This window comes from Cibotium barometz, chromosome 2 (assembly GCF_041138505.1).
Source record: "Cibotium barometz isolate CiBa-2024 chromosome 2, ASM4113850v1, whole genome shotgun sequence".
NCBI lineage: Eukaryota > Viridiplantae > Streptophyta > Polypodiopsida > Cyatheales > Cibotiaceae > Cibotium > Cibotium barometz.
This window is the reverse complement of record NC_141047.1, coordinates 577752-587747: the sequence shown is the minus strand read 5'-3', so window position 1 is coordinate 587747 and position 9996 is coordinate 577752. Positions and strand designations below refer to the sequence as shown.

General features: G+C 40.4%; 1 protein-coding gene across 1 annotated transcript; it reads left to right on the top strand.

Annotated features, from left to right (window-relative positions):
* Positions 1-5719: 5719 nt before the first annotated feature.
* Positions 5720-6232, top strand: LOC147640532 (uncharacterized). The gene is made up of 2 exons (XM_086808073.1): positions 5720-5929; positions 6014-6232. The coding sequence occupies exons 1-2, from the start codon at positions 5843-5845 to the stop codon at positions 6230-6232; spliced, it is 306 nt and encodes a 101-aa protein (XP_086664199.1). The 5' UTR covers positions 5720-5842.
* Positions 6233-9996: the final 3764 nt, after the last annotated feature.

The window sequence follows — 9996 nt, the reverse complement described above, 5'->3', positions numbered from 1 at the left end:
TCTCCTCCTCCAATCGTTCCTCAACCAACACCTGCCCTGACCATGGTAGAGCTAACACCAAAAATGTTGATTAGCCATGTAAATATGGAGGGGGTGGCTATGGGTATCATGCCCCCAGCCCCAGCTCCAGCTCTCAACCAGCACCAGGACCTAGAATAGAGCAGAGTAAACCCGCAAACATCTCGAAGCTAATCACTAAATTCGATGGGGCTGGAGACCCCATCCCACACTTGGAGATGTTCAACCAAATCTGTGAAGCCTTTGGCCATGTGGAAGATCAAGTTAAGGTGAGTGCCTTTGGCCTCACCCTAGATGGTAAATTTGGCCAATGGTTTAGGTCCTTGAAAGCTGAGGACAAGGCCACCTTTGAAGCCTTGAAAGAGGCCTTCAAGGTTGGATATTTTCTTCAGGGTACCAGATGGAGTCCGATGGAGCAACTGCACTGTTAAAACCCTAAAGATCTCTCTAGCAACTGCACTATTAAAACCCTAAAGATCTCTCTAGCTATAATAACCATGCATGAACCAAGCATATACTCATCCACCCAACCACCCCTAAGCCCAAGGGTGCACACATAAATACAATGAAGTATCACATATCTTGCCTTAGTGTCCCATACCACCAAGAGATATGACTTCACTCCAATAGAACTTAGCTCTAGCTTGAAATATCAAGAGAGTAGACCCAATGCTCTACACAAGAGAACCTCCCTTGAGAGAATGCCCCATGCCCCTATTATGTAGGAGGGCCCTTAGGTGACTCTTAACTCTCCATTTCCATGTGTGACCCTTGGTTGCCTGAGCCTAACCTCAACCCAAGGTTAGACCTAACCCTTGCCCCACTACATCATGTTCCCATGCTCCCATGTTCACATGCCCAGGGTGGGTTAGCCCCCCTCTCTCAAAACATTGCACTGTTGTAATGAAAAGAAGGAAAACTGTGCTGAATGTTCTCAATTGACTCCCAAATCGAATCCTCAATTTCCCTATCTTTCCACTTAATTTTAATCTCAGGGATTAGGTGACTTACGAAGTTTCCTTTCCCTGAATTCAAGTACCTTTTCAGGTTCATGTGGAACATAAGACAAATCTTCGACTTCAACGAGTTCTTGAGGAGTAACTGTGTTATCCTCACCTCCCAGCTTCTCTTTCATTCTATTGACATGAAAAACTGGATGAACTCTGACATGGGGGTAGTTTTAATTCATACGCAACCGTACCAATCCGACGTATAACTCAGAATGTATCTAGGAGATAATTTTGAGCACTTTCCTATTGAGACAAAGTCTAAGAATATTTAGGAAATTTCAAATAAACCAACACTCCTAGATTAAAAGACCAAGGTGAGCATCCCCTAACAGCATAAAATTGTGCTCTATCCTAAGCACTCCTAATAGAATCTAGAGCTTGGGTCATCATTTCTTGCATATCTCGTAAGAAATCCCTCGATGCATCAAGCTCAATGTCCTTAAGATCGACATCAACAGGTGCCCTGGGTTGATACCCATACATAAGCACACCAGTAGCCAAATGATTAGAACTGTTATAGGCAAATTCCATCATTGGAAGATATTTTTTCCAACTTGATGGTTTTCCAAAGACATATGTACGAAGCATATCCTCTACAATCTGATTCACACGCTCTGTTTGCCCATCATACTGCGGGTGATCAGAGGAACTCATACTCAAAGTAGTTTCCAATTTCTTGAAAACTTCTTGCTAAAAATGAGCCATGAACTTAGAGTTTTAATTGCTCATAATATCAGAAGGTAGACCATACAGTCTAAACAATTGCTCGACAAATTGGTAAGCCAATTCCAAAGCTTTAACTGTTGTCTTTGTGGGTAAAAATCTAGCCATCTTTGTCAATCTATCCACGACTACCCAAATGGCATCGTGACCCCCTGCTAGTACGTGGAAGTCCCGTAATGAAATCCATGGGAATACTTTCCCACTTTTCCACTTTCGAGACGGAATATCCAAAGGATGTAGTAGATTTAAGGCGCTTTGCCTTATTAATCTAACACTGATGACATTTGATCACATAATTCTGCTGGTACGTGGAAGTCCCGTAATGAAATCCATGGGAATACTTTCCCACTTTTGAGATGGAATATCCAAAGGATGTAATAACCCAGATTTAAGGCACTTTGCCATTAGGAACTCAATGGAGTCTTTTTGGGCCCTTTAATTTGCCATTGCCTAATGGAGGTGATTAAGAAATAGACAAATAGGGAGATTACATGTGGACTGAAACCAATGGTTTGTAAGAGCCTAGAAGGTAGTGGTCAAACTTAGAATAATAGGCTAAATAGGCTCTTTTTAAATTTTCAAAATCAACTAAAACTCAAAAATTCAAAACGTATATGCATTTTTCCCCTATTTTATATAGAAAAGGATAGCTGTAGCCTGCCAGCAGCCTGCAGCCATCATTAACTAAGGCCTCCAAAGTGATAGAGGCCCAAAAACGAGTTCCCATGCATTCAATGCACATTCCCCTTCACTTTCCACTATCCCTCTCTCCCACGTTCCCTCCAAAACGCTCTCTCTTCCCCCTTTCTCATAGCAAGGCGTTTTTCACTCTCTAGACTACTTCTTTTAGCTATCTACCTCTTGATCTACCTCTCTCTTCACTCAGAAACCTAGATCTATAGCTATGGAAGCTTGATCTGCAACCTCCTCTTAGAAGCTATGGAAGCTTGATCCTCTGATCTGCAACCTCCTCTTAGAAGCTATGGAAGCTTGATCCTCACTTACATTTCCTTCCTTCATCCTTCTTCCTTGTCCAACCTCCTTTTACAGAGTGTAACAGCAGAGCTTAGCTATGGAAGCTTGATCTGCAACCTCCTCTCAGAGGCTATAGAAGTTTGATCCTCACTTACATTTCCTTACTTCATCCATCTTCCTTGTCCAACCTCCTTTTACAGAGTGTAACAGCAGAGCTTAGCTATGGAAGCTTGATCTGCAACCTCCTCTCAGAAGCTAGGGAAGTTTGATCCTCACTTACATCCTTCTACCTTGTCCAACCTCCTTTTACAGAGTGTAACAGTGGAGCCAAGCTATGGAAGCTTGAGTTGAAAATGCTTTGGCTCTCATAATCTTACTCATTGTCTCCTCTCATCCCCTCCAATATCCTCTTTCAAAGTGCAGTAATAGCACAGCCAAGCCCTTGGAACTTGCTCTACAACTCCTTCTCTTTTTTACATCTCCCTAGTCTAAGTTTTTTTCTCACCATTCTATTTTTCTTTGCCATCAAGGTTTATAATCTCTCTAATATATACATCTGATGTCTTCTTCTAGAGCTCGAAGGCCTCCGATCAGTATTCAATCTCTCTCTTGTAGTAGTGGTCAAGATGAGGATGGGCACTGGAACATCAAACAGTACGAGAAGTGGAACTGGATTACGATGCAGCCTAGTACAAGAGGAAGCCACAAGGTGTCAAAGCGATACGTTGATATACAAAGTCACCATTGGAAAGGGCGGATATTGGAGCTCAAACAAGATCGTGATGGAAAAAAGCTAGCCAAGGTCCAACATGTTTACAAGGCAACAGAGCTGAAACTAGCAGACCATGACCAACATCAACGATTTCCTGCAAATTGTAAGTTATTTCACCACTTTATATTCTTGTTTTTAAATCAATTGTGTGCTAATAATGGTATACTGAGCACTGCTTCGATTGTTCTTGGGTTCCTGTGCGTAGATATTTTTTCCTCAAACTATAGTGAATGGGAGCCTATGGAGGCAATTTCAGGAACCTTTGAAGCATACCATGTGGAGCTTGGTAGCTTAATCTTTGGAGGGTGTCCAGCTGCACAACTTCTTGCACGAAACATCTTCTTCTATGAGGATACATATGTGGTTCCCACGATAGCAAATGGTACTGGAAAATTAGTTCCAAAACCTACGCCAACTCTCACATCTATTGAATGGCCAATTCCAGACAATGCTTCAGTGGCCATGGCTTGTTTGCAGATCGAAAGCAAGGTGCAAAATGCTATGAAGTGCACATATGGATCTCACAAAGCAACCATAACCTGCTTCATACCTCTACACCTCTTTGTGTACCTGTTCCGTACAAGTGACACACATTGTGCCCCAACTTTATGGATTGCAAAGGGGGAGAGAGCTCTGACTTGTTTCTTATCACCTGCATGGGATAAAAAAGTTGTTCAACACAATGGAGACACCATCAGATGCGGAGTAATTGTTGAGAAGGTTGTGATGCGCTATCATATTGCCAAGCAACAGTTGTCCATTGCGTTTCCTTACAGGCGATGGAAGCTTACAAATGGAGAATGGGAGGCGTTAGACTCCGACACAACCTCTACAGAACAGGGTGTGCTACATATATCCATGCAAGGTGGGGATGTAGAAGATGTTACTGTGAATGATGACTGGTCCCTTGCCAACTTACGTGACTACTTAGTTCTTCGATTCTCACTCAGTGGTGATTTTGCTTTGATAATCAATGGTAGAGTAGTGCGCAAAAGGCAGGAACGATCTTTTCTTTGTAGAGAAATTACTTTCCCTGGCTGTGTAGCTATCAGATAACCACTGGATATGTAATCTTGAATTGAAGTAAATACAATTTCAATTTTTTTGCCTCACTGTCTTATTAAGGGTTTTCAATTGTCTTGTGCAGTTTTATTTTTTTGTGATAGTGTAAGGTTGGTCACAGAAGCATCTATGGCGTGAGCCACTAGTAAATTGGAAATGACCTTGCGATGGAAGGATACGTTATTGCTTTCGCATACCATTTTTTGGTACTTACAAATTTTAAAAGTTTTTAAAAATTTTATAACAAGGTCGCCCATTTATAAACGATACTTTACTCATTTACATCAATTGACAATTATCGTTCTCTCCTAACACTTGCTCTCAATTTCGCACACCTTTCTGTATCACACACTCTCTATTTCCTCCAATCACTCATAGCATGGCACCTCTACTTGATGCACTTATTGCACAGCTAGGAAAGCTTGAGTTACTTCATAGGGTTGATGAGATCGTCCCTATGTTTGAGGGAGCAATTGATGTACGTGCAACAATGCATCTACACGCGGATGCTTTTACAGATGTCATTCAGTATATGGATGAACACATCAGCACGTACTCCATCATGTTTGAGGGTGATGAGGGCTTATGGGTTCCAGTTGACCTCATCAAGTACATATTCAGGGAAGAGAAGAATTTTAGATTTCGCCTATCCAGGTTTTTAAAATCCCTCACAGAAAAGGACTACAGAAATGAGGAGGAAGACTTACTCCTGGAACTACAAATGGGCAACATCGGCACTTCTTTCCTAAGCTGGGACATGGTTTTGGTCCTTCTGTTACAAGAGGGTGTGGCGAAAGAAAGTGGCAAGGAAAAAGAAAAGGGCAAAGTAAAGCTAATGGAGCAGGTCCAAGAGGCCCATGCTGAGGAAGAGAATGTTACAGAACAATGGGAGGCCTCAATGGCATTGGTGGCTCTACAAGATAATGTCCCCGAGGAGGTTCCGGACCTAGTTCTAGAGGGCGATGAAGTACTCGAGGAGGTCCCAGACCTTGTTATCATGTCTTTGCATCCAATCATTATTGATGGGAAAGAGTTTTTGTTTTTGGATGACATTGCCAAGACACTCGGGTTTCGTGAGGATGAGGCACTTTCTATTATTGCCGTGAATGCTGGGGGTCAAGACAAAGGAAAAGTGAAAATTTCTTTTGAAGATGACAACCTCACAAAAGCGCTTGCATATGATATTGGTAGCAGTACCTTGGAAGTTGTAGTGGCCAAAGCGCTCGTTGAAATAAAGCAAGAAGTGCAATTCTATGAGAGCGTAGCTGCCTTTGAACCACACATGCCCTTGGTTGCTGGCGATGCTCAAGACCAAGGAAGCATAAACCTGACGAATGAGCAACTAGTTGCAAGTGACGATGCAACTGAGGTATGTCCTTACTTCTTAGTTGTAAAGCAAATTATTTTTTGTATCATTTCACGCTTCCTAACTTCTATATTGACATGTTGACAGACTGCTTTTGAAGTGGACAAGTTTGCTATGCGCGTAGGAGGAACGCGGCCAAAGTCAGAGGGTCGAGATGCATCCCTTTGGCACTACATACCTGCCCTCAGGGCCGACATAGTGCGGGTTTTTCATTTAGAATATGCAGAGATCGCCTATGCCGAGCTCCTAAAATGTAAAGCACTTAGTGGTCTTGTCGGAGAACCCCTTAGCCTCGAACATAAATAAATGTATTTTGGTAGCTAGGGAAGCTGCCTTGTATTGCTTCACGGGCAACCATCCCGGCTCAGTTTTAGGCCATTGTGCCCTTTCTCAGGCTCAAGGAATCAATGAGCCGAGTGATGTATTCCAAAGCTTAGGCCAGAAACCAGCCTCTAGAACTCTCTCTCCTGAGCTCTTCCAAGAGCTTATTAAAAAGATGTAATGCAAACTTCTCTTCCAAGTTTAATAAAATTTTTTTGTTGTGCATTGTAAGTTGTGATTTTTCCTGGCGTACTTGTGATATACCATTTCAAGCCTCGCAATTTTAAGATTTTGTTCATGTGTTCATAGAAAAAATTGTTTAGGATTTATTTTAATTGAGATCGTGATTAAAAAAAGTAATCGAGATTGGGTTAGAGCGGTATGAAAAAATATTGTATTTATAGATGTAAACACACTCACATATATGTATATATATGTATATATATACATATATATATGTGTGTGTGTGTGTACCTATATATATATAAGATTCTGGGGCTATTGAATGATATATATATACATATATATACATATATATATATAAAAGATGTATAGGATATATATATATATATAAGACATAAGATATTATAAGATTTTAAGGCTATTATCAGATATATATACATATATATAATATTTTATATAAATATATAAGATTTTAGGACTGTTAGGGCACCTAAAGGGTCTTATGAGCCTCACCAGACCATGTGATATCAAAAAAAAAATAAAAAAAATACCATGTGCGCTACGGTGTGTAAATCGACATTTTGACTTGGTCAAAGTGCCGATTAACGCGCCGTAGCGCACATGGCAATTTTTTTTTATTTTTTTTATTTTTTTGGCCTTGAGGCTCATAAGGCACTCTATAAGGGTCTCTAGGTGCATTTATAGGATCTACCTTTTTTGTATATATAAATAAACATATATATATATATGTGTATATGTATATATATTTGCATATGTATATATATGTGTGTATATATGTTTGTGTGTGTATATATATATATGTGTGTGTGTGTGTGCACCTATATATATATATATATATAAGATTCTGGGGCTATTGAAAGATATATATATATATATAATATATATATATATAAAAGATATATAGGATATATATACATAAGATATAAGATATTATAAGATTTTAAGGCTATTATAAGATATATATATATATATAAATATAAATAATATCTTATATAAATATGTAAGATTTGGGGCTGTTAGGGCACCTAAATGGTCATATGAGCCTCACCAGACCATAGATATCAAAAAAAAATAAAAAAAATGCCATGTGCGCTACGGCGCGTAAATCTCCATTTTGACCTGGTCAAACTAGAGATTAACGCGCCGTAGCGCACATGGCATTTTTTTTTTTTTTTTTGCCTTGAGGCTCATAAGGCACTCTATAAGTTTCTCTAGTTGACTTTATAGGATCTACATTTTTTGTATATATAAATATTCATATATATGTGTGTGTGTGTGTACATATATATATATATATATATGTGCATATGTATATATATTTGTATATGTATATATATGTGTGTGTATATATGTTTGTGTGTGTATATATATATATATGTGTGTGTGTGTGTGTGTGTTTGTGTGTGTTTTTTCCTGTGTGTATAGTGCTTTTATAATTTTTAAATGAAATGTTCATTGGCACTGAGCATACAAAAAAAATGGACTCAACAAAGAATGTAACACAACTCACAAAGTTTTCATTAATGTGTGAAAAAGCTACAAAGGAATTTGGGAACATTACAAAATTTTGTAGGGAGAATTACAAAATGGGTTAGCCTATTGAGGTAGAAGGCTACGCTCTAAACGTAGACGTAGGGCTAGGGACATATCTACAGGCTTCAAAGTAACTCTCTTTGCATGTACCATAGCTAGCACTGAGTCTTCAAAAACAGAAACTACAATATCTTCAGCAGCTTCTTGAAGAGCTTCAAGAGCTGTGCTCTGTATGCGGTCAACCCTGTCAGAATATTTTTCCATTGTTTCTCTCACCAGTCGAGAGAATGGTGCCTTGGGGATGAGAAGATCTGTGCTTTTCTGATATTTCCTAATCTCTCGTAGCGCGACTGTCCCTGGCCTCCATTTTCTCTTCTTCTTTGTAACTGGTGGAGGCGGTGGTGGTCTTTGATTCTCCCACGGTGGTCGTTCAGACCTGAACTTCTTTTTCTTTTGTGCACGCTCTTCCTCTTCTTGTTGGTCCCGAAACTTGCCCTCCATTCTTTTACCACACTTCTTGACTGGCCGCCTGGATGTTGTGGCTGCCTGTGGCTGTGCTTGGCTTGCCCTCCTTGCGTCCTCTTTGGGCTGCTGTCTCTTTTGCATTTCTGTCTCCCAAGCTGCCCTCACAAGAGCAAACTCTTTGTCAATGGTATCTTTCGTGATGCCGTAGGACAAGAGCTCGACCTCCCTGTTCTGTAAGATAACCTCTAGCTGTTCTAGGGTGTCGGCCTCAATAACAATCTCCGGTGGCTGCCCTTGACCTTCCTCGGCTTCTTTTCGACGCCGCTCTTCTTCTGCTTCTCTACTAGGCCCTGCTTCTTCAGCTTCCTTCCTGCGTTGTGCTTCTTCGGCCTCCTTCCTGCGTTGTGCTTCTTCGGCCTCCTTCCTGCGCTCTTCTTCTCTCATCTCCTTTGCCTCTTGCTCTGTTACGATAGGTAGACTTGTCCTTTTTGCTGTAGCAGGTAGTGGCCCGAGTTGATCGAAAAACCGCAAGTCTTGCTCCTGTTCTTCTGGCATGGCCTAGGTATTTACGAGTGCAAGAGATAGTGGGAGGGCAAGAGAGAGTAGAGCACAAAGAAGAAATTGAAATGTGGTTTCTATAAATGAAAAATGACTTAAATATGTCTATAAATATAATTTTTTAAAACTTTTAGAAAATTTAAAAACACAAAAAGATTATAATCAGAGAGTTTAAGCCCATGAGGAACCACACCGACGCTTGCTTGCTACCCACTGCCGTAGTCTCTCCCTAGCATTTGATCTGTTGTATCCTTCAGTTCTTCTTGCATTAACAGTTTTCATTATTTGACGCCTAAGAGACAAATTACCGCGACTTTTCTGCCTTTTTTTGCCAACCAGAACACGATAGAACCAGTTGAACATTTCATGGAGTGCATTACTCTTGACTTTGCCACCACCATGGCGAGTGCCCTTAAAATACACGGCCTTTGCTTGGTAATGTGATTTCTCCATGCCTTGATTGCTCCAAAGTGCTAAAGAGCCATATCTATCGAGAAAGTATGGCCCATGTGCATACAATATATGCTGCATAGAAAATTACAAAAAGTCAACAAACAGTATGAAGAACATACTACAAGGACACAATAAATACAACATTACCATGTAGTGAGTAATGTGTGTTTCTCCCCATGCCTCGACCATTTCTTCTGTGAATCTACAAGTGGCTTGTTTAAGTGCCTCAATACCATGGTCATCCAGGTGAGGTCGCTCTAGAAGATCGACCATTTTATTACACACCTCCCATACATGTGCACGTTTTAGGCCAAGCCTGGCATCATTTCCTCGATATGTTGTGACATCACATATCTTCTTCCAAATTTCAAAGTCAGTGTGGCTATGAGAACCCAAGTGGTTTGATAGCAAGTGTCTTGCCTTTGATCCACCCATGCAAATTTTATTAGGGTTGTCTTGTGTAGGGTTTGATTTTCTGTCCTTTGTCAAGACCACTGCTCCAGCATGTAATCCCATAGAGGAAAGTACACCCTCTA

Excerpts from the sequence above, each read along its gene's own strand:
- LOC147640532 (XM_086808073.1), top strand. The coding sequence starts at position 5,843 with ATGCCCTTGGTTGCTGGCGATGCTCAAGACCAAGGAAGCATAAACCTG. Across the intron at positions 5,930-6,013 it reads CAAGTGACGATGCAACTGAG|ACTGCTTTTGAAGTGGACAA; the intron begins GTATGTCCTTAC and ends ACATGTTGACAG.